The sequence below is a fragment of the Biomphalaria glabrata genome, chromosome 1 (assembly GCF_947242115.1).
Source record: "Biomphalaria glabrata chromosome 1, xgBioGlab47.1, whole genome shotgun sequence".
Classification (NCBI taxonomy): Eukaryota; Metazoa; Mollusca; class Gastropoda; family Planorbidae; genus Biomphalaria; species Biomphalaria glabrata.
The window spans coordinates 70,861,997-70,887,058 of NC_074711.1; the positions used below are offsets into that span (position 1 = coordinate 70,861,997).

The window sequence follows — 25,062 nt, forward strand, 5'->3', positions numbered from 1 at the left end:
CCCGCCCACTTCCTGTCAGAAAAGCACGCGTATGCAAATAAGTTTGCGGGTTCTCAACATGAGCGACAAACGAGATGCATAGGCTCATTGGAAAGAACTGAATGCACTCCTTTCTTGCCCGTATCAGTCTAGGACCGACGCCCAATTGAACTGAAGGGGGAAAAAAAGTTCGACCATACTTAGGGATCCTGCCACTGTCAGTCACACGTGAATGTCGGTGTTTGTTGTGGAGATGTGGTCATAGCTTGGTGGTGACACTAGGAGTAGAAGAGTATAATTTGACGATTTTCTATTATTAAACCTATCAAACATCTCTCGCGAACCCTTGGGGTTATCTGTGGGCAGGCTATAAACACTTGAGTAGCGATGTATTCAATAAAATGAAAGACGTCGACTGTAACTCAGTGTAAGAGAAATGTTATGTCAAGCCTTTACTGACAAGGGTGGATCCAGACAATTGTTTTTATTTTATTTTATGTTTTTATGGGAAATGCTAAACCTAGTCCGCTTAGTACATTTAAGCAATTTAATATACTAGTTTAGCTCACGTTTTACAGTCCTAATACAAATGCTGTAAGCTTAAGGGATCCAAGATAAGCTTTGCCTTACAATTGCTAAGATCAAGACAACAAACACAAAGAGCTGCCCTCAGATGTTAAGTCATTTCCTCCACAGACCACGCATACAGAATTCTTAAGTTCACCACTGCCATTGTCCGCTTCGTGAAGCACCAACAACACAACATCTTGCTCCAGAAAGCCATACTCTGTGATTTCCTTTTGTCACTTATGCCAGTTTGGACTGAAGAAAACTTCTCACTAAACCATGGAACTATACTAAACCCATAGACATAGATATATCAACCCGTGTATGGTCTTTTTTAATGGTCACCAATCGCCAACTCTTTATCACGAATTCGATGGAGCATAAGTGATATTTTAACTTTGATGGTGCCAAATGTCAGCACTAAAAGTGTTCTTGTGCTGTGCTATAACTAAAAACACGGCTTTTCAAGGATATTGTTCACATAGACATAAAATATAGAGACTGGAAGGTGGAATTACTTTTCTGTAACTTGAGAAACATGGTAGTTCTGTTTCAAGTGCTACTATAAATTCTGAAAAGTCGCATGATCTTCAGGTTTGAAAATTAAAAACAAAATACACAATTGGAGTGCTCCAGAACATGGGCACACACATATATATATATGTGATATAGATCTTTTTTTTTTTTTTTGTACGGTTTTCTTTATAGTGAAGATGTGTAGATGACCACAACAAACAGACGCGACTATCAGCTTTGAGTTTACTTCCTCCACACACGGAGTTTTATTTCAGCACTACGTTCGGTTCAGACTCCCCACGCTGCACCAACAACAAACTCCACAGTGCTGCTCCAGCCTCACAGCAACAGCCTCCAGTCGTGACAGTTACCACTTTACCACACAGGACACCTCTTTACTCTTTGCACAGAACAAAAGACTGCCTATTCTCGTTACGGTACTTTTGGCCGGATCTTAAGCTTCGGTTTCTAAACACGTTCTTGTCGCGGGTTAAACAGTGCATTGTTGTGTGGCAGTGTGCAAGACAGAGTTACTACACGGTTAGCTTTCTCTTATTGTTTGCTCTGCTCAGAAAGCTTCAACACGTGCAACAGAAGAAAATAAGGAAATCTCCTGGCTCCTTTCGATATGTGCTAAGTAAATCTATGGAAGGCATTTAGGCCTACCTTCATTAAAGTCAACTCCATTTGTCCATCACACAGAAGTTACAAGGCACCGATCACACACAAAAACTGACACTCTTCCCTTAAATAATTAAATCCTTAAGTAATATAATGATTACAAATTAAATTATGATCAACTATTCAACATAGCTAGGTAAAGACAAAACTAAAATTAGAGGTACCATTGTAAGAGACATGCTCTTCCCTGCGACAGTGGTGACAAGATTTAGTGTATTTTTAAGATGCAGTTTTTCTTTCAGCTCATTTGATCCAAGATGACAGCTGGAGGGGAGGGTAACCCTAACCTTCATGTAGAGGTCATAGAGCCAGCACAACAGCCTACTGCCTTTAATTTCATCAACTAATGTCAGCTACCCATTTGAGATTGCCAGACTCAGGGGCGGGAAGCATGGTGGCTGAGTGGTAAAGCGTTTGACTTCTGAACCAGGGGTCCCGGGTTCGAATCCTTGTGAAGACTGGGATTTTTAATTTCGGGACCTTTGGGAGCCTGAGTCCACCCAGCTTTAATAGTTGGGGAAAAGTAAAGACGGTTGGTCATTGTGCTGGCCACATGATACCCTCGTTAACCGTAGGTCACAGAATCAGAATCATCTGCCCTATAGACCTAAAGGTCTGAAAGGGGAATTTTACTAGACTCTGGGGCGTCTTCAAAATACTGAATTAAATAATCCAGCCCCCCCCCCCCCCCCCCAATCACTCGAGACCCAGAACTATGAATATTGTGTAACTTTAGTCTGAAAAGAAACACTTTCAAAGATGTCTGAAAAAAAAAAAACAATGTACATGTTTCCTCTTGAGGTCTACATAACACACCCATATATATATATATATTAAGAAACTTTAGAAAGCAATTATTTTATTGGCAGTTTTCATCTGCATGCAACAAAGATTAAGACTACAAAGAAAAATGTCCTCCTTTGGTGTTAGCCAAAAAGCCTTAACAATGTTTTACCCTGTCCACATGAGCAGTATTTACGTTTCAACATCACAGCCTGGTATGGCAATCTGAACATTCAAAACAAACATTAACATCATAAAATCCTAAAGTCATTAGCAACAAACAAACCCCATTGGGACAACTGTTTGAGAAAACATTCCTAAGAAAGCTTAAAAGATTATTTAAAAAAAAAAAAACACTTTAGGTAACAATGTTAACATTTTATTATTACAAAGGGGATATTAAATCATCACAAAAAACATGCAAGAACTCTTTGGTTCCCATAGCAATGAAATCATTAAATAGAATTAGAAATTTCAGATGTAATGCTTGAGTGAAACTGATGTGTATATTTCTTTGGCTAGAGTTATGATGTTTTGTTATGTGCGATGCACAAATTGTAAGACATATTTCCTCATGGATAACAAAGATATTATCACTATTATTGTAACTATCAGATATTTTTAAAGGATTCATGCAACAAGGACAAAACAAAATGTAAAGATGTAACAATAAAACCTGTAACAAAATTGAACAGATTAGCTGTAAAGAATGAAAACAACACTGAAATATACAGCATAAAAATGTATTGTGTAATAGAGCTATAATTTTGTTTTTAAATGTACATGTGAAACGGCTTTGATCCCTTATAAAATGCCATGTTTTGAAATCTGTGACTTTTACTTACGTAACAAAACAAAAAACATGCAAAGAGACCCATGTAATATTGTAACAATCTTTCAATAATTATTTAATCATAGGTCTGTAAACATCTTTTCAGGTACCTGGTAATAGAAAAAGCACATGAAAAAAAATTACATCATACATCATAAGTACCGGGATATGATTTGTCAAAAATATAACTTAGCAAGTTTTATGTAATATCACAAAAGCCATAGAGCAGAGGAAATAAAACTAAAATTTCCTAAAGAAATTGTATTTAAAAAAAAAGATAATATTCAGTGCTGTTAAATGCACATATATAAATCTACTCTGTACAACAAATTAGATTTTTAAAAATTTTTTTTGGTACGGTATGTAATTCAAAAAATTTTTTTTATACATTTTTTATTTAGTACAATATGAAAAAAGAATTAGCATGATTAAATTACTATGTAAAGACAAACTATAAATAATGATTAGTAAGAGTTATTTCTCAAAGTAAGAGTATATTAAAACTTTATTTACCAAATTTTATTTCTTCTTTATTTCTCAATAAGTATTATTTTAAATTCCACTTGCTAAAAAATATTTTGTGGAGGAAAAATGTTTTTTGTAAAGCACTATCAAATCTAGAAACAAGATCAGAAAAATTACAGCAACATATTATTAAATTACTTACTGTAATAAGAATTTTTTTTTTATCAAGCACATATAAAAATAATTTTGGATAACTATTTTCTTAGTATCATATAAATAAGATATCACAAGATACAAAAATAAAAACACAGAATTACAACATAAGTTATGTTTTGCTAAATGAGAGGAACTGTTGTTTTTTGCTTGTTTTTTTTTTTTGCTTTAAAAATTAGAAGAAATGCTAAAAAGAAACACTGAAATGTTATGTATGAACTATTAATAGAATGGTGTATGAACTATTAATAGAATGCTGTATAATGTACATTCAAAATGTATAAAAATTAAAAAATATATTTTTTATCAAATAGCAATATTTTACATACAGCCTTGCTGTAAATAAAAGAATATCAATACCAAACAATAAGAAATATATTACATTTCTGAAAGATAAAACAAAATGAATTACAGAACACAACTTGTGCTTGGTTGGTATCATTCTTTTTGGTCCTATTAGATGTTTTCCATCTATTTGATTGTTAACTATTTTTTGGCTTTAAAGAATTCGCTGATCTTTCTTTGGTTTGCTGGAGGATCATGTTTTCTCTTCAATTCTGTCCAAATAAAAATATACAGAAGTCAATGTACAATGTATTTAAATAAAGCACAATACAGGGACATACTAGCACAACCATAAAAGATACAGTAATCATAAGGCAATTTGTGACAACCTTATTTATCACAACATAACATCTCATAACAATTAATATTCATATTCAATATTACATTATAGTTAAAATATTCCATAGGCCTGCTTGACTTTGAGGCGTACCTTAAAGATTTGAAAAGGCACAATTTTGTAAAAGAAAAAAAACTGTCATTAGAATACTGATTTAGGTTAGTCCAGTGTTTTTCAAACTTTTGCCAGTGGCACCCCCTCTCCCTCAAATGAAAAAAAATTGGTTTATGTCTTCCTTAGCCAGAATGGTCCCTAGAAGAGTGCTGTAGGCTCCCACAGTAGAGTCTGAGAAAGTTTTAAGAAAGTAATTTTAAAAAAAAAGGAACTTAAAAGACATACAATTATAATTTTAGAATGAGACTTGCATAATGAATGTTCACTAAATTCCTTTGGTCTTTTTTATTTTTGAAAATAATGTTTTTTAGATAATGCTGAAGTGTTTTGTGTACTAGAAAAAGTTCTTTCTGAAGATAATATTGAAGAAGCAGTAGTTTCCCCAGCCCATCCAGCAGGATGGTTGGGGGAGTCTGTTTTGATTCTCAGAAATTCTTTCTCCTGGCACCTACAATGTCTTTTCTAGAAAGGGTGTGGCAGACTGATATTGAAGTATTTTATTGCAATCAGAGCACACTGTCATTGTAGTAAAAAAAATGTTGCAGATCAAATTAAGTCTTGAGTCAAGCAGCACAATACTGTTGTAACCCTGCCTTGCACCAGTGCTTATGGTGCGTACGAGAGCACTATTGAACCAGAGCAGGAAGGCGCTAGAATAGAAGAAAGAACAGCGTATCAAGTGATTGTGACGAGTCTGAATTGTTGGAAACTAAGGATCTGTCTTTTGTGCTTCCTGAAGACTGTAGTGGGGACCTGGAGCGAAGCGGGGAAGGCTGTTGTTGGTTCGTATTCAGATTGCTGGTGAAAGGACTGGTATAATTAGTAACAAGACTCTTTGAATGCAGAAGGCTGTAATGTGTTTGTCCTGGTAAATAAACACACTTATTTATTTACTGTAGAACTTCGTTGAGTTGCCTGCCTTAGATTTACAACAATACTATTATGTTAAAGCATTCAAGGTACATATAGCACATGAACAACTAATGAGCACGATCATAGTAAGATCCTCTTTGTGTTAAGAAATCTTACAGTGGACCTTTTATTTTTTGTCCCACAAAAGTTGTGAGCATAATGTACAAAAGAAAGGAGAATTTTGACCATTCTGACACAAGTCAAGAAAAATCATGCTAGAGAGGACATTTTGAAATATTTTCTTCAAAAAGTTTTGATTCAAGATTGATGCAGACGCCTTTTTATTGCCCCTTGAAAAATAAATTGAGTGGCTTCTCCCCTCCCCTTTTTTTAAAATCAGGACACCATACCCCCCCCCCCCTCTCCTTTAGGGAGGGCACTTCCAATAGTTTGAGAAATGTTGGTTAGTCAAAGAGTTTTTGTGAGCTAAGGCAGAAATTTAAGATTCTAGTTATTATTCTGAATTAAACCTTACAGTTGTTGTCCAGTGCACTGAGTGGAGACCAATAGTGTAATTACATTTTACAAAGGAAAAAAATAATATTGAAAAGTAGAAGACTTTAAACTTTTTTTTAAACCATAAAAGTTCTTTGAAGCTCATTGGTGAGTTGTTAACTGAAATATTTCACGGAACACTAACTTTAATGAAACAAATGGTTAATAAAATATTCCAATGATTACTAAATTCAGCTTAAAGCATATTTTATCTTCTAGACATTTAATATCTGGTAAAGTGCTTGCTTTCTAAAACAAGAGGTCTCAGATTCAAATTTTTGTGAAGGCTGGAATTTTGACTTTTTGTTTTTTTAAGATGCACCCCCCCCCCCCCCCCCGAGAACTAAGTCTTCTACTTTTTAACTATTTAAAATGCTAAAATCAAAACCTTTTAAGCATGATTCATTAAAATCTAATATTAATAATTAACATTACAAAAAAACATCATTTAGTCTACATACCATTAGGATTTGTGAATGTTTTTGCCATGTCTGGATACCTCTGCATAAACATATGCTTAGGTATGGACAGAACATAACATTTATCTTCAACAGCAATATATTCATCTAAATCTGGGGAGAACAAATGAAAACAGAACACAATAGGTAAGTGTGTTTTTACTTAAACAAAATAAACAATTAATAATAATTAAACTCTTTTAGCACAATAAAACAAACTGCAAGCCTTTGGCCAAACTCATGACATACTAAAGGACATAACATATACACATTCACTGTATTGTGTTAAGCTTACATTTAAAGTTATATGAAATAGAAATATTCTTCCTAAGTTAATCAAAGGACAACAATTTATTAAATAAGCTTTAAGATTCTCAACTTTACTGACAAAGAAACTATCCAAATGTGTTTAATGAGTTCAACAAAAGTGTTAATCTATTACTTATGGTTCTAAATTAAATGATTTAATTTATTCTAATACATTTGAACTTTGTTTTTGACCTCCACTGATGTAAAGACCTCTCAGGATTAGCAGAATTAAAAAATTATGAAATCCCAAGTAGCTCAATAACATCAAAGAGCAGAGAAGTACAAAGTAAATAGACTGTGCTTACAACAAATCCCAAGGATGAGCCAAACGCTAAACTAAGTGTTCTGTGACATCCATCAATCACATTTAGGTCTGTTTAGTTAAGTAGAACCCAAGACAAAGGAATATTAAGTGAGAGAAAGAGAAAATCTAGCTATTGAATCTTAAGGTCCAAAAATTATGGAGAGGATAGACAAGTCCTGTCAAGCCAATCAATTCAATACATTGACTAACACAGTCTAATTGCTAGCGGACCTTTGACAGTCAAGTAAGTGTTCAGAGCATTAATGTCCTTATTTTTTTAACAGGTTCTTGACAAATGTCTTCTTGAAACACTGTAGCTCTACACCTTACTGTTATCATAGAATAAGACACATGTACTAATAAAATTTAGAATGCTAAAAGGAACAGAAAGGTTGTATAAAATCAAGTTCACATATACTTTATTTTGCATTTTACACAAAAAATGTCTTTATAACTTTCTGTCAGATACATGAACTCACTGAGAAGTTAAATCTGAAAGAAAATCTGCCTGTCATGTGGTATTACGCGTTGGACTTTCAAAACCTGTCCATCACCATGCATTGCACCCTGTGGGAGGTTTGGGCTAGGATATAATAATCTTCAATTCTGAAGAAACATCCAAAACATGTTCAACAAAAAACATGTGAAGATAAAGAAATCTATGATTTATGAATCACAGTGTGAGTATACAAGTCTAGCAAGGGAAACTAAATAGGAACCTCAACAGCATGGATAAAATTAGCTGTTAACCAACAAAAGAGATGACTAATTTGTGATTAATCATGACTTGAGTGACTTACTTGAAAAAAAAAAGATTATCTTGGAACTTACCAGAAATTTTCCATTTGACTTGAAAGCATTTTTCTGTTGACTCTGTGCATGAGTTGAGAATTCTGAAATATATTCCCAAACATTCATTCTCTACTTTTGAAAATTTAGTTAAATGAAATGCAATTCCGTGTAATGTGACTAAGACTTAAGCACTCAGGGAAAAAAAAATGAAATACTGGTGCGCCAGTTTTAAAACATTATCATAATAATCACAGAATTTACCCAAGAGGAACTGCATAGTGCATGGGCACAATTCCACACAATGCTAGTTTTATGTATGCAGGCAAAATATGATTCATCATCTCTGAAGGTGTTAATTTTATTATAGTCCCTAAAATATCAAAAAGCTTTGGAAAATTTGGCCAAGAAACTTGAATCTTTGGATCATCAAAACTGTTCTCATTCTCCAAGTACTCTTTAATGATCTGAAAGTATTTGAAAAACATTCTGTTAAATCAAACTTATATATGTTATCATGGAACATAAGCATATAGTGCAAACACTGAGTCTTTTACTTAAAATTACTCATTATAAGAATAACAAAGGACACCAAGCATGATAAGACATAATAATTAACCAACAAACATGAATAATTCTTCATAATCATATGAAAAAAATAGGTCTAACTCATGATTTTTATTATTGATTTAAAAAAATATAGAAAAGAATATTCCTTCTTTGAAGAAGACAGAGAGGTGAAGTACATTTGCCATGACAGAAGAGAGCATCAACATCATACGCTAAGTGAAATGTGATTTTGACCAACCAGGAAGGTAGTCTATACTCAAAGGAGTTACAATGACAAGAAAAGATAATTATAGTCTACACTAAAGAAAAGGGACAAATCGCTACAAAAACTATAGTGTTTGGAATTGTTTAAATAGGATAGTTATTCATCATAAGTGTGGAGTTTCTCCATCATATTAAGCAGGTAAAAGGATGCTATTAACAGAGAACATGGACAAAGCAAACATGTAAGAACTTACTTCCTGGTTTGGAAAATATGAATCAGATTGTAAAGCAGAACTCCGTATTTTCATCTCAGTTGTGTATGGAAAAATGTGTCTCTCAAGACAATGTTGCTGACAAGAGCATAAAGGGTAGGAGTTGTGGTCTGCTTTTTTGTTCACTTCCACACAGGTCTCAGCTGTTTGGCAACAAAGACATCCTTGCTTTGCATGTAACTGTTTAGAGCCTGAAACAAAGAAATTCATTAAGCTGTACATTTGTTTTCATTCATTTCAAAACACTAGAAGTAACAATAAAAAATGTCTATATTCTCTTAAACTCATTTCTCATTGTTTATCTCATCATTCTTTTATATATTCAAAATAATGTCCCTTGTTGTTTTGATGACTATGACCTCGGAGAATAAGCTAGTTAAATGTGATTGTAAGCAGTTGACAAATTCATCATCTTCAAATACTTTTAATAGACAGACTTCTGCACCAATCTATAAAATGTTAGCTGTTAATTCTAGCAAGGAAATAAAACCAACTTGCCTTCATGCTGACATCTAGTACAATGTTTTGTTTTCATATTCAACAATTCTAGTTTTTTAGTCTCTAGATTTGACAATTCTTGACTGTTTTTCCACAACTGAATTCTGTTGAAGATGATAGTTTCTACATTTTTAAAATCTAGTTCAATTTCAAATTTACATTACAACTAGCTAATGATGGAAGTCATGAAAGTTTTTTTTATTAAATTCTAAAGTCATAAACTGTTGGAAGGTAGTTTGTAAGTCGATATCTAATTATGACAAACATCAACATTGCTTAGTGACACATATCCTTAGACCAGCCAATTGTTCTTGAATAAGGCCTTGTGATCAAAGTCACTGGGTTTTTATTAACTTATTTTCTGTTTATTGAACTACTGATCAAAGTTTCAGTCAAAAATAGTGATGAAAATACAGTACATAACTTACATAGTATTTGACTTGTCTTATTAAATTAGCCAGTTTTGTCTCATATTTTAACCAAAGAAAGAATTAATAAGAAATGTTAGTTGCTTTAGTGACAGTATTATCAACCTTTTAACCTTTACTCTAATTATATAATACTTAATGATCAAATTCATTGTTTCTTGGCTTCATCTACCTCAACAATAGAAGAGCATGCAGCAATGATCTACCTTTCCAAAGCATCTTCAAATTGATTGGTTTTAAATTCTTCCATCAATTTAATAAATGTCTTCTCTCCCACATTTGGGACACCATCAGTTAAATCTCCATGGTTCATCAAAGCATAAACAACCAAATCTCTATGGGTGAGTTTGAGTGAGGATGTTATATCTCTCATTTGATACTTTTCTGCAAATCTCTCCTGTAGACATAGATCTTTACTTCAGAAAGTTGAATGGAAAAGTTACTTAGAGGGTAAGGAGACTTAAATAACTTCAAACAGTAAATTGTTCTTGTAAAATATTTTTGTTTCAATAATAATTGATTTTTTAAAATATAGTTCAACAATATAATTATTAGGGTATTCAATGTTTTTTTTTTTGTTTTCAAAACCTAATAATTAAATAATCATGAGTCTATGCAACCAAAAAAAAAGTAAAATTTCAGTAAAAATGTTTTCACTTGAACTGATGACAGTATGTTCCTTCAAAACAAGAATAATTAGAGTTACATAAATGTTAAGTCAAAATATTTGTTTTCATTAGACCTAAAAAATGACTGAATAGAACTGCACTGCACAAAGATTTTACCTTTTTAGAGAAAACACCTCTGTAGACAATTTCTCCGCCATATACAAAGACATCTCCATCATCAGTTATAATGCCATCTACAATCTTGTAAAACAAACATTAAAAAAAAGATTTTAAGCTTGCATATTTATCCCCTAATGTATTAGCTTCTTATTCATTTATTTTATAATTTACAGCTTTTTATCTTCTTTATTCTCATTATGAAGTTGGAAGGTTTTGGTAATCAGTACTATAGCTGAGATAAACTGCCTAGTGATTTACAGATCAGGCAGTATTTCATTCAGTTAGTATATTTCTTTATCTTAATTTTGTTTCTTCCGATAAGGCAAATTATTGTAATGCTAGTTCTTATAAAATAATAATTTTGAATAGTAGAAGCTCTCAATAGTATGTCTCAGAGAATTACCTTTTTTCTGTTCAGATCGGCACAAAGTTTCTCAGCCTCTCCAACAGACTCTATTACTGGAAGGCCCATTGCAAGCAGCAGTTCTTTGTACTGACGAAATGGGAGGCAAACCAAAAAAAACTTTATTGAACAAATGATATTGATCTACAATGTTCACATACAAAGTGCATGTCAAGCTCAAACATATGCACATAGCAGTGACTGGACTGGCTCCAAGACAATATTAACATTTTGTTATGTAATCTATAACATAATGTAATGTAATCCAAAAACAGTTTGTAATGTAATCTATGAAATATTTTAATGTAATCTATCTATAACATATTGTAATGTAGTCTATAAAATACTGTAATGTAATCTATAACATATTGTAAAGTAATCTATAACATACATAATGTAATCTATAAAATATTGTAATGTAATCTATAACATTTTGTAATGTAATCAATAACTTAGATAAAATACCTGCAGAGATGACTGGTAGAAAAAATCTCTGGTTTTTCTATTTCTCTTCATCTGTGGAGGCACAGGTCCATCCATGACAAAAATCAGTGATATACCAAGTGATAAAAGCTTTAATGTTTTGAAAAATATTCCCCTGCAAACAAATAATCAAATAGGTTAAAGATGTATCCTTTTATGTAAGACTTTCAACTATATACAGTACATTAAAAAGCTAGTTTTTACTTCAAAATGCTTAAAATCAATCAGTCCATAAAAGGTTATAAAATTTAATAAGATGCTTATCCCCTACCATTTAGTTTCTAGTAAGTAGTAAGTCTATCTGTACCATACCTGTGACATAGATAACGTTCAGATACAGCTGCTGAAGATGATGTTGTTTGCAGCTGTACAATCCAAGCGCTAAGATCAACAGCCAATATTTTACCTTCACATTCAGTAAGACAAACATTTGTTTTAATAGGACTTAACAGAGACCAAAGTCCAGTTATGCCCATGTTGTTAAAAGTTTATATTCAAATCTGCAGTCACACCAATTTTTTTGACCATTAGAAATATCTGTTGTGCTACTCTAACAAATAACCAAACCTAAAAAAAAAAAATATATATATATATAAATATTGTTACGAATCTCACTATCCAGGCTCTCTGCAAACTGCAACATACACCACCAACTTAAAGAACTTGACAACTCAGGGCTCCGAAGTAACGTAACACTTTAATGTCAATAAATAACAGCCAATACTGTACAATTGGCAACACGTACACTGTACAAATATCTCTCCGATAACACCGTTCCGCCGTATCAACTCTTGCACTGGCCTCTCCGTCTCGTTCCGGGCTTGCACTGGGTTCAACAGTTCAGGACTGACTTCACACACTAGGCTCGTTGTGTCCGACTAGATTGCAGACCAAGATCAAGATGCCAGTTGTCTCAACTGTACTTGACAGTACTCCGCACTGAACCGTCATAATGCTCCGTACAGAACCACACCGCTGAACTGTGCTGTAGTCGACCGGACTGTAGTGAACCGGGCTCTGAACCACTGCCGTGAACCGTCTTGACTGCGACACCTCCGCTCTTTACATAGGGTCCCTACTGGCCTTCTGGACAGAACGTCGCTCGACATTTCTAGGTGGTCAGATGACTACAACTCTCGTGACGCTCCTGAACTCTGTTCACGACAGCGATCCTTCCCGAACCGTCCTGTTGACACTCGACTCGGCTGACCATCGTAACTCGTCATGGTTGACCGCTCGTCTAGCGCTGGCCTGGGGCGATTTGCGTCGGCTGACTACACACACACTACCACCCCCATCTGTGCCACCACCAGGTTTATAACACTATGTACATAGTAGCAGTCTAGACTGACACTTCATTTTGATTCAAGATCAGTGTTTCTCAAAATCTGTTTTTATTTTCAGTTTAAGGGAAAAAAATCTGCAATATTTGCCTTATAATTGGTTAGTATAATAAAGTAGAAACAACAAAATTACCAGTGTTTAAGAAATTAAATTATGAAATGAAGTGTATCATTTCATTATCAAAATAGGATTTTTCATACTGTTATCATGAATGTCATTACATTATAAACAGCATTAAAAGGTGCTTTTGAAAATAGTATTTCAATTCTAGAGTCTAGACATTTTTTATATATATATATATATATATAGTGCTTTTTTTGTTAAAATATAGGTGCTGGTACTCAGGGCCGCTCTCCCCCCCCCCCCTTTTTTTGTTTTTAGAAAAAAAATTAAGACTGAGCTGGACACTGTACCAAAAGTGCTCTTTGATTTAAATCCATTTAGACCATTTCTTTTTTCCTTTCTTATTCACATTGTTGTCATATCCTCCTGCCCTCTAAGATGTTTTATTTTCAGTTTTAACTTTGCATTTTTTAAAAGAAAGTAAAAAAAAAAGAAAAGAAACTTAGTCTTAATTATAATGCAATTTTACAACTTTTAGGTTTTATTTTTCATTAAATTTCACTAAAAGGAGTCAGTTTTTTTTTCCGAAATAGTGTTGCCTACATGATTGTTAAGCGTTGCATAAAGTTCTTTCTGGAGATAGTTTTTAAGATGTGGCAGGTTTCCTCTCAAGTTGACAAGAGGTTTGATTCCGGGGAGGGGGGGCCCAGGCGCTAAGCGTCTTCTGACTTATTTTTTTAACTTCAGAAATTATTTTCCTGGCCTTTTTCTCGTAGTAAGAAGAGAGAATATAAACAAAAGAATATTGATGTGTGTGACTCTCCGTCTGTCCGTCCGTCCCGTTTACATCTCAGAAATGTGTTTTCTTTACGAACGGACTATTCATTTTAATTTTTTAAAAAGTTGAGGGCCATATTAAGTCTAATAATGTAGGCCATATTATGCGAGAAACATTCTAAGTAGGCCTACGTAGGCCTATTGCGCACAGACGTCTGTAATGGGCGTGATCTTTTTTTTAAAAATATTCTGCATGTTAAGTAAGACGTCTCTGTCTCGCACCTTTTGTTTTCCCACAAAAAATCGTCACCATAATGAAGTGCATAGTCGGAAGAAATGCGGCCATTCTGGGACACAAAATCCAGAAGAATCCCACTAGCTGAGACGTTTTGAAATGTTTTCTTCAAAACGTTTTGATCCATAATGTGGCATATGCCTTTTGCAAAAAACGGTCTACATTTCACAAGGTGTTATTAGTAGACAAACTCTCTTACTTAAGATATTTTAATGTTTAAAACATTGGTAATAATGTAATTTTACTAATATTCAGATAAATTACACCTCCCCTTGTTGTTGGTTGGTCGTTGGCTTGTCGCTCCAAACATCTAGTACAACTAAACCTATGTGGGCGTTTAATATAAAATATTTAACTAATTTTTATTACTAAACCAAAAATTTAAGAAAAAAAAGCAACCTTTGAGTAATGATTTGGCCGCCCCCTAAAGTCGGCCACCAGCGTGCAGTGCACACATTGCACAATAGGTAGCGGCGGCCCTGCTGGTACTCAGTGATTAGATGCTAGTACTCAGTAGTTGATTGCCTAACTTTTAACTACTAAAAATTAATATATATACGTTAAAATACAAGAAAAGTAATATTTTTTCAAAAAGGTGCCGGAACGACATACTGGTGCGTACAGTCACAAAAAAATCCCTGTGTATATATACATATATATATATATGTATGTGTGTATGTATGTATGTATGTAGCCTATCTATGTATGTTAGCAGGGTTAAATTATGAGTATCATTGAATGTACCATTGTTCTTTTGATGCCTTTTGCATGAACAAAACAGGCCTGCTACAAGATATCTTGCTGAACATGAGGAGGATCTTACAATCTTAGACTTGAAACAAAATGTCTATTATTAGTCATCCTAATCACCTACTCCATTTTAATTTAATTATATTTTACCTGCTATCTTATTACTAGGAGAAATATATTTTTGAAGGTCAGAAATGAAGGAAAACATTTTTTTACAGAACTTCCTCAAACTCCTTAGCCAAAAAAAAAAGGGGTGGGGGACATCTGAATTATTTTGGTGGGGGAGGGGGAATTACAGACTCTCGATATCCAGGTCAAATAAATGTTTAAAAAAATACTGCTCTAGATTTTGTCACTCTAGATTTGATCAATACACACAATAGTTTAGTAAGATATTACAAAGAAAATTGAAAGATATATTAAGATATTATATGATTATCAAGAAGTGTTAGTCTGCAATGTACTATTTATATATATCAATTATATACATATGTGCATATAAACATGTAGATTTAGAAGCTAGATTTATTATAATAATTAAATATCATATATATGTAACACTGTCTGGTACACTGCAGGGTTTTATCCACAAATAAAGTAGGTGAGGCAGGAGCCCTTTTTTTTAACCAGCCCCTTAGAGCCTGCAGATTTTAATGGCTTGACCCTTCACTAGTCTCCAGGGCAGCGGCTGATCAGTTCAGCAAAAGCTATATGCCACTAAAGGCACAGTCTCTACACCAACGAGCGTGCAGTAGCTATGTCAGTCAGACCTAAGCATTTTCCCCAAAGCTCACCAGCAGAGCTCTGCACCAGGAGAGTGTGAGAGTCTGCTAGGAAAGATGCGTGGAAGAAGAGGAAAGCGTGTCTCATATTCTTTTTCAACTGCCCCAGACTTGCTGATTTCCATCTCAACAGGTCTGGGAAACCAAAAATTCTCAACCTGTATGGTGACATGTATGCACTGCGCAAAACAGCAAGGTTTCTGTCCAGGGCTTTTGCAAGAAAGGATTTGAGCCTCTCAAGCCCTCATTCAAATGGAGTTTGATGATGATGATGGTACACTGCAATCCCATATGATACTGCACACTATTCAACACCTACAGTTTAAAAAAAAAGAAAGATAAGCTTCCTTCCACCCTAAGTCAGTTACTAAGTGACAATGGAATTGCAAAGGAAAGAATTTCATTTTTCCAGCCTGGTAACTTTAGGGGACTGTGGCTGTCCTGAACTGAAGCAACACTGTTGTTAGTGCTGTGTGTGTGGGAGGGGGTGCTTGAAAGTGGGTAGATCATAGATGGGAATGTAAAGAACTAGATCTATCTAGAGTAGTTTATGCTATTCGAACACCCATAGGCCAACAATTCAAAGTTTGACTTTGACAGGGCATTATTTGATAATGGTTTGACTTAGAAAAGAAAATGAAGTATCAAAATCTTCTTTAGTTAAAATTAAGGGGAATAAGGATGACTACTTATATTTGTACCCCTAACCTATATTTGTTATTATATTTCAAGTCAAAGGGGCCATTTTATTCAAAACAATTTGACACACATTATTTATTTGATTCCGGACACCATCATGATCATGATCATTTATTTCATTAATTTCAAACACTGAAGTTGAACAGTCTCTAGTCTATATTTTGGCATCAATAAACTCAGATTTTAATTCTATATTAACTAAATTTCAAGATCCCCAGCCCCAGGCATAGCCACTCACATGCAACCATTAAGAATAAGATGTTTTCATATTATTAATTATTGTATGCATAAATACCATAGACTATCTCTATAGTCACTATAGTACTATAGTCTATATATTGCAAGCTGTTTTTGTTTGAACCGTATCTTGAAATCTTCAGCTTACTTTTGTTAAAAATTGATATTTATTGATCTAGATCTAGAAGTAGATCTTTCTAGATCTAGATCTATATCCTTAAAACTAAATATATTCTAATTAAGTCTAATATTATTTAGATCTTATTGATCTAGAATTAGAATCTCAGCTACATCAGATCAGGAAATCTAGATGTAGATCTAGATATCTACCGTTCATGTTTTTATATTGTTATTTAGATCTACTATTTTTATAAATTAAGGGTTCCAAGCATGCGCATTACATATAATTTTCAACTTCCGAAGCTCAATTGTTTATACCAAGCAACAGCCCAACCGAAGGAACCGGCGAGAAAAAATACATTTTCTAGATTTAGACTAGTAAAAAAAAAATAAAAAATTAATGTTTACATATTATACTTCCGAAGCTCAATCTTCTTTAGTTAAAATTAAGGGGAATAAGGATGACTACTTATATTTGTACCCCTAACCTATATTTGTTATTATATTTCAAGTCAAAGTACTCAAACTCAAAGGGGCCATTTTATTCAAAACAATTTGACACACATTATTTATTTGATTCCGGACACCATCATGATCATTTATCAACCGAAGGAACCGGCGAGAAAAATACATTTTCTAGATTTAGACTAGTAAAAAAAAAAAATAATATTAATAATCATAATCTGATAATCATGTTTACAATAATGAATAACAATTACATATATAATAATATCTATACTATAAAGTAGAATGTGAGGTGTATGTAATTAGTAATATGTATGTTACTTATAGACATCAAAACCGCTTGACCAATCTTGATAAAACTTGGCAGGAATGTTTCTTAGGTCAATTTACTTAGTTAGGTACCAACTTAGACCTTAGTGTATGTATCGTAGCCCTAAAACAAACTTAAGACCCTAAAAAAAAATAAAGTTGTCCGACAGCTATAGTATTTTATGGATCTAGGCCATGTCTACAATGTTGACATAGAAAAGATCGAAAGGATTTAGACCTAGATCTAATTGTTAGAAATACACTTTGCGCAGATAGTTTTTTACTTTGACACATGAAAATACAAAAGAAGATCCATTGATTTTATTATATAATAAAATTAACCTTCAATTTTGTGTTTCAAAAGCATTTTTTGAATTAATTAGTTCGTTATATCTGTGACTGCAGATTTCCTGACAAACATTCTTTCATTAGACAATACCGTAATGAATCGCTTACTAAAAATTAATTCGTTTAATTGTTTGCTTTATAATCCCATCCCTAGATCTAAAACTCTAATTCAACTCTAAGATGATAAAATTTCTCTTAGCACAGATAGTTTTATACTGTAACACATGAAAATACTAATTATAGTCCATTCATTTCATATTTTGATCAAATAAACATTCAAATTTGGTTTTCTAAAGCATTTTTAATAGACGTTTACGAAAGCTGCGAAGCTGAGTTGAGATAGGCCTAGATCTATATTCATTCATGAATCACGTACTAAAAATTATTTCGTTTAATTGTTCACTTTATAATCCCATTCATTTAACAACGCTATCGCTCTTTTCGTTTTTAATAGATATGTATCCGGCTTCGGGTAAATCCATTTTCGCAAAACTAATTTTATTTTCGTAGCGAAAGAGAAAAAACTTGAAAGGATCATTAGCTACGTTTAACATACATTTAAATCCAATCCACTAGATTAGTAAACACAAACTTAGACCCTCAGGCCGCGGGTAATGCCAGGCTAGTATCAAATTTATGATATTATGATATTACTATTAGATATTATAGTTTTTTTTACTTTATAATTTATAAACTATCATAGTCTGTCAATTGTCTATTATCCAGGTGGTTATTTATTTGATTTATATTGACTTCGATAATACAATCAGTAATTAGATCTAAGTAAACAAGTATTAAGATATTTAATTATTTAAGACGTCATTATTAAATAATTAAATCAGACATTTACATTATTATTATCAATCACTATTTATTTTATTATATGATTATGAGGTCTAAGTAATCTCTGCTTTGTCAGCTTTTGACTTTGGTTATTAAAATATTTGGTTGGAATTTTAAGTTTGGTAAAATTAGAATATATATTCTTCGTTATCATCATGCCTCGTGCCTGTTTGTAGAAAATTACTAAGAATTATACTTAGAATACTGATATAGCTATAAATAAATAAATTAATACTGAGAATGACAATTCTTAGATTGTACTACTACTAGTATGAGATCTAGTCCTAAAGCTCCTACTGGCTGCAGGAGATGTGCTGATCATGTGATCATGTGAACCTACCACACTAAGAGTAAACTTCATACTAGTCTAGATCTATCTATTTCTAAAGACAAATAAACTATAAAATCAAATTAGAGACCTATTCCTAGATCTTATTCACGTCTAACACAAATTAATCATTCAGTCTTTGTCTATCAGACAAGTGGTTAACAGAAAAAATAGATCCATTTCAAGACTAATTGAGTTATAGGTCCAGTTAATTGACAGATGACAGTTGATTCACCAATAATTTGTTCACAGAAAGGTGGAATAAGTTGGTTGTTATTGTATGAATCCCTTATTAAAGTCAATCACAAGTGATAGTTATTACATCTAGTTCTTTATTAGATTTTGCCTAATATATTTTTTTTTTACAATCTTGAATGAAGTTAATCATTATATGATAGGATAAGAAAAGCCAATTATTATTACAAAGGAAAACTTTGTAGAATTATTTTAAAAAATATAGTCATGAAAAAAGAAGAGGAATAGCTGAAAATCTTTCTGATTTTCCAGAAAAAAACAACAACAAATACTCCTTGTGTGATATGATAACAATAAGAAAAAAATGAAAAGAAATAAAGAGATCTAGAATAATGCAAGTCTGATTTGTTTGTTTTTTAAAGGGTGGAGGCACTGGATGATTTGGTTTGGGGGAGGGGGAATCAGAATGCTTTGTGAGGAAATAACTCAATTGCTGTAAATAGTTTATTAATAATCTATGTTTTTATTTGTCTCTTGATTATATACCTTATTTTAATGCTCCATCACCCATCTCCACAAATATAAAAATTATTATAATGCTCAATCACCCACCTCCACAGATATAAAAATTATTATAATGCTCAATCACCCATCTCCACAAATATAAAAATTATTATAATGCTCAATCACCCACCTCCACAAATATACAAATTATTATAATGCTTCATCACCCACCTCCCCCATCTTACTAGATACCTGAGCAAAATTCAAACTGATCAAAGAAAGTTAGACATAAAGAAATTACAAAATAGAAGATTGGGTTGGTACTTCCCACTCAAATGAGTATGGTGATATAATAAGGATGACTTTAATGGCTTGACCTAAAAAGCTTGAATGTAATTAATACTGACTTTTAAAGAGATTACTTTTAGTTTTACACTACTGCTACTTGTTTTTTTGTTTTAATTCACAGGTACAAGGACATGATTAGTTCTTTGATTATTCTAACACTTTTTATTAAGACCAAGATTTAAGAAATACATTTGTATTTTAGAATGGCTAAACATATTACACAAAAAACATTTGATGACATTGTACTGGAAAATATGTCTGAATTTGAAATGGAACCTGAGGAAGCTATTCAAGATGCAGTCAAGCAGTTTGAATCTCAGGTACTCTTAGTGATGTGCACATTCAAAGTTGTTGTTTTTTTCTATGAACTGCATAGAAAGATGACAAGAAGTATGAGCATAAGAAAAATAATTTTGAACTTAATTAACAAAATGTAATTTATTTGATTCTTGAACTTATAGCCATATTATGCTATTTTTTTCTTTTAATGTTTATATGTTTGTTTGTTTGCTTTTATATATTTTTCTTGCTCTTCACAAACCAAATGCTTTTATTTTTTAATATCATAGGATATAATTGAAATATAAAGGACAGAAGAGTTTAAGTGTTTTGGTATCTATTTAAAATAGTCAATTGAAAATGAATGTGTATAACTTTATTACCTGAGGAAAGATTGATGTTTATGTATAGACCCAATTCTAATCAAGTGTTATAAATTTAACTTAAAACTGTAGCAATAGTTGCATGTAACGGTAAATAAAACACTTAGTGGCTGTTTTCCCCCCACATTCTTCCTCTCTTAGCATTCATTGATAAAAATTGTTATTGAATGTTGACATTACATTTTTTTTCAGGGTGTTTCCTTAAGTAATATAGTAATAGATCCATCTTTATACTCCAGTGAAAAAGGAGAAGCACAAGATCATCCAGTTATTACAGCTGTTAAAACACTATCTGCTTCACTTAATGACAGCAATGACAGTATCATTGTCAGTAGTCTAAATACAATCCATGCTGAGTGTGACATTGATTTGGCGAGGCGGTGCCTCGCTGGCTCTCATGGAGCCTATGCCTGTGTTTTGCAAGCTATGAAACGATACAGAGATACTCCAGACCATCTTGTATCTGCCTTGTCTGTTTTCTGTTCACTTGTTAATGGACAACCTGATTTAATGGATTCAGAAGGATATGACTTTTTGATTTCTTTGGTGAAGCAGTACAAAGCAAACACTCAGATTTTAGAACTCACCATTAGAGCTGTTAGATTGAACTGTGTTAAACATGAAGGTAACAGGCAGGAATTTATAGAGCGTGAGCTGATCATCCTCTTGACTGAGCTTCTCACGCTTCACAAACCACATGCTGAAATGATCAAAGAAGTAGCTATTTGTCTAAGATCTTTGACATTGGATGATGATGTGAGAGTGCCCTTTGGTAAAGCTCATGAAAATGCCAAGACCATAGTTACAGAAGGTGAGGCTCTCAAAGCCATTCTGGAACTATGTGAAGGTATGCTACAGTTTTTATTTTCTGTTTCTATATTATATTTAAAACTATGTTAAACATTCTCTATGAAAATGTATATCATTCTTAAACAATTTTATATTTTGAATATATTGACAATAAAGGCTCACTGGGCTCTCTTTTTTCTCCAATTGTTTCAAGCAATATTTTAATTTATCTTACGATCAAAACCACAGTAGATGATTGGAAAGGTTGTTTAGGTCATCAAACAAGGACTTTAAAATCAAGTGACTTTTTGGTAATGTGGTTACTGCCACATTCTTATTTGCTTGTGAATCTGGTATGCTGACTGCAGATCTAGAGAGGAGGATCTTAACAATGGCATTGAAATGCTACAGAAAGATACTTGGTATCACTTACAAAGACCACATCACAAATGAAGAGATTAGAAAAGGATTAATACAGCATTGTGCCCCCACGAGGACCTGCTAACTACTGTAAAAAACAAAGTTTAAATTCAATGGCCATATCACAAGGTCCTCAGGGCTCGCAAAGACCTTCCTTCTGGGAACAGTACCAGGAAAAAGAAGTAGAGACAGACAGAGAAAGAGATGGGAAGACTACATAAAAGAATGAACAGGCCTGTCATTGCAAGAAATTCTTTCCAAGGCAAAGGAAAGAAAGGAAGGGAGAATGACAGTCAACAGTTTAACAAAGGAATAGGTTTCAACAGTTTAACAAAGGAATAGGTAAAGGGTGAATGTGGAGTAATGATTTTTTCTTTTTTAGCTTAAACAGTTTGTATTATATTATTAGCTTTGGCTTCTAATAGTATTAACTTAGAACATTTTGATAAACCTAAATCAAGCAATTTAGGGATGCTGTAGGTGCTATATATATATATATATATATATATATATATATATTTATTAAATATATGGTATCAAAGAACATAATTAATTACCTGTAATTAATTGACTAATTGTTTAATTTTTTTAGGTATTCTTGTATTGTCTACACCAATGCAATGTGTACATGAGAGCCATTATGTTTATAAATGCTAATTATTCTTTAGGTAAATAAGTTTCTTTATTTTTTTCCATATAAATTCATATAAATATGATAACAGCTATTTAAAGATGTTTCATTTATTTCCTGCTCTTCAGAACACATGAACACCCCATCAGTTTTGGCTGAGCTTTTTTTAACCCTAGGATGTCTTGCTGTGAGAGATGAGTTTTGTCATGAAGTCTTGGTCAGAGGAGGTGTCCGCTTTATTGTCAATGCTTTTAAAAACTCTATTAATGATAAAGTAAGAAAGATTTTGCAGTGCTATGAATATTTACCCTATAAAGTAGTATTATATATACATCAAATTTTTAAGAACAATCAACATTAAGTTTTTTGTATGAAATAAAAAAAAAAAGGCACTTTTCGTAACCCTATCACCTCAAAAAAATAAATTGCAGGGAAAAACATTGCTTTAAAATAGTACACAAAATATATTCTTTGATATTCATTTGTTTATAAATCCATTATTAAAAGTTTTGTAACATCTAACACATTATTATGCTTTACTGTTTTTTTCTTTTAGTACATTTAGTTGACAAATAAATTATTTTAACATTAAAAGGTTTACAATTTTCACAGACCATAGTTCGTCAGGCTCTCACTGTTCTCAAAGTTCTTGCTGGTAATGATGAAGTTAAACATGAAATTGCCAAATTAGAAGGTGTGGAACTTGCTGTCAGTGCTATGATCACCCATGCTAAAAGTGCTTCCATTGCAGAAGCTGTCTGCAAAGTACTAACTGCCATAACTCTACGTAATGCTGAGAACTGCCAAAAAGTGGTTGAGTGTGAAGGTCATCAGCATATTGTACAAGCAATGAGACTTCACCCAGGGGATGTGGGTGTACAGGTTAGTTTTGTGTTATTGTTTAACTTAATCAGTTTTTTATTCACTTTATTTTGAAAAGTTTATGTAAAGTAGTTGTTGAGTGATGGAGCATTCAGTTTTCAAGCCAAGTACTGTAGATTCAGATTCACTTGCAATCTTGAGTATTTGTTCTCTGGATTAAAAAAAAATTTGAAATACACACATTGCTATGAGAAAGTAATATTTGTTAAGTTTAATGCTGATAAAGGATTTTTGTATCACAAATATTCTATATTCTCTCAGGTGTATTTTAGCACACTTGTAATAGCTTGACTTAATCCTGTGCTCCCAGTGGTACCCAGGGCCTAAACCATACCTCACCACAGAACTTGGTTCTTAGCTTTCTTCATATTGATGTAAAAATTTAAGTGTACTTAAATCTAAATAATTGTATTGAAAAAATGTGTATTTATTCATTTTAAACTGTTTAAGTCAGAATAAAATAATTATTTTAAAAAAATCCTTTCAGAAAAATGCATGTATGGCACTAAGGAACTTAGTTTCAAGGTCAAAAGAATTTACAGACCAAATATTATCCCTTGGGACAGAGAGACTACTAAATGAAGCAATGACTCGTCATGAAGCAGCACAGGATGAAGCAAAGGCTGCTCTTCGAGATCTTGGCTGCAAAGTTGAGTTGAAGGAGCTTTGGAAAGGAGAGAGAGGAACTATACAATAATAGAACATAGAACTGGTATTATGAATTTTTTTTTTGTGGTAATTTTTCATCAATACTTGCAAAAATAAAAAAAAGATATTAAAAAAGGCATTACTTAGTTAGTTGCATTAATTTTGTTGATAAAACTTAAAGTAATTGGGCAATTCATGCTAATAATACTATTATGGAAATTTTTCTTACTATCCATCCATCTATCCAGTGGCGTAGCTACCAATGTGCGGGTGGTGCGGGCCGCACAGGGCACCTAGTGGAGAGGGGCACCAAAATTCCCCCAGTGTGTATTAATTTCCTATTTCCGTGAGCTTTTCAGTAAAAACGACTAATTGTATGGACACGAACAAACTTAAACTATTGTATTTTAAACATGAACTAACGATTTATAAACTAGTTATGTCGTTATTTTGTTTCATCTCCTTGACTATTTCTTCCATACAATGTAAGCTATAGAACAGTTTGAATCTAATTTACTAGATTTATTTCGGACACACGGTACATGTTGTTACTACACTGATCAATGCCCTGTAATATAAAGAAGAAGAAGAAGATAGGCCAACCTTTTTTTACTTCATTGTTTAGTCCATTGGTTTAATCTAAATATTGAGTTTACAAATATATTTCTAAACTCTAGCTCTAAACAATTGTCTTAGTTTATTCATTTCTTTATGATTCTTTATAGTTTAATTTTGGAAATAATTCTATTGTAATGTCAATATTTTTAAATAAGCTAACCTTTTTCTACGAGTTTTTTTTTAACTAACTAATTAATTGTAATACTGTAATGTAAACAAAATGATGAACAGTGCTCAAGACTGATTAGTCTGGCTGTCGC

The 25,062-nt window shown here is 32.7% G+C and overlaps 2 protein-coding genes across 8 annotated transcripts; one reads left to right on the forward strand and one right to left on the reverse strand.

Annotated features, from left to right (window-relative positions):
- Window positions 1-2,889: 2,889 nt before the first annotated feature.
- On the reverse strand, window positions 2,890-17,043 carry LOC106079906 (flap endonuclease GEN homolog 1-like). 4 transcript variants are annotated; one of them, XM_013241168.2, is made up of 12 exons: window positions 17,023-17,043; window positions 12,058-12,312; window positions 11,728-11,860; window positions 11,263-11,352; window positions 10,857-10,940; window positions 10,278-10,468; window positions 9,644-9,747; window positions 9,128-9,336; window positions 8,364-8,566; window positions 8,142-8,203; window positions 6,701-6,811; window positions 2,890-4,593 (listed from the first exon to the last, which is right to left on the reverse strand). In XM_013241168.2, the coding sequence occupies exons 2-12, from the start codon at window positions 12,219-12,221 to the stop codon at window positions 4,523-4,525; spliced, it is 1,422 nt and encodes a 473-aa protein (XP_013096622.2). In that variant the 5' UTR covers window positions 12,222-12,312; window positions 17,023-17,043; the 3' UTR covers window positions 2,890-4,522. The 4 variants fall into 4 exon arrangements, with proteins under 4 accessions (XP_013096622.2, XP_013096620.2, XP_013096619.2 ...); XM_013241166.2 differs by lacking the exon at window positions 17,023-17,043 and adding an exon at window positions 16,841-16,979; XM_013241165.2 differs by lacking the exon at window positions 17,023-17,043 and adding an exon at window positions 16,751-16,881.
- Window positions 16,890-24,323, forward strand: LOC106079907 (armadillo repeat-containing protein 6-like). 4 transcript variants are annotated; one of them, XM_013241171.2, is made up of 6 exons: window positions 16,890-17,029; window positions 20,274-20,472; window positions 21,007-21,661; window positions 22,783-22,928; window positions 23,267-23,536; window positions 24,024-24,323. In XM_013241171.2, the coding sequence occupies exons 2-6, from the start codon at window positions 20,356-20,358 to the stop codon at window positions 24,231-24,233; spliced, it is 1,398 nt and encodes a 465-aa protein (XP_013096625.2). In that variant the 5' UTR covers window positions 16,890-17,029; window positions 20,274-20,355; the 3' UTR covers window positions 24,234-24,323. The 4 variants fall into 4 exon arrangements, with proteins under 4 accessions (XP_013096625.2, XP_013096623.2, XP_055867999.1 ...); XM_013241169.2 differs by lacking the exon at window positions 16,890-17,029 and adding an exon at window positions 17,064-17,190; XM_056012024.1 differs by lacking the exon at window positions 16,890-17,029 and adding an exon at window positions 17,318-17,462.
- The last annotated feature ends 739 nt before the right edge of the window (window positions 24,324-25,062 follow it).

What these genes read in the sequence shown, in the direction of transcription:
- LOC106079907 (XM_013241171.2), top strand. Translation starts at nt 20,356, where the DNA reads ATGGCTAAACATATTACACAAAAAACATTTGATGACATTGTACTGGAA. An exon ending in CATTCTGGAACTATGTGAAG is followed by an intron (nt 21,662 to 22,782) that starts GTATGCTACAGT and finishes CCTGCTCTTCAG; the next exon opens with AACACATGAACACCCCATCA. An exon ending in AAAACTCTATTAATGATAAA is followed by an intron (nt 22,929 to 23,266) that starts GTAAGAAAGATT and finishes CAATTTTCACAG; the next exon opens with ACCATAGTTCGTCAGGCTCT.
- LOC106079906 (XM_013241168.2), bottom strand. Translation starts at nt 12,221, where the DNA reads ATGGGCATAACTGGACTTTGGTCTCTGTTAAGTCCTATTAAAACAAAT. An exon ending in CCGATCTGAACAGAAAAAAG is followed by an intron (nt 10,941 to 11,262) that starts GTAATTCTCTGA and finishes TTGTTTTACAAG; the next exon opens with ATTGTAGATGGCATTATAAC. An exon ending in AACATTCACAAATCCTAATG is followed by an intron (nt 4,594 to 6,700) that starts GTATGTAGACTA and finishes TTATTTGGACAG; the next exon opens with AATTGAAGAGAAAACATGAT.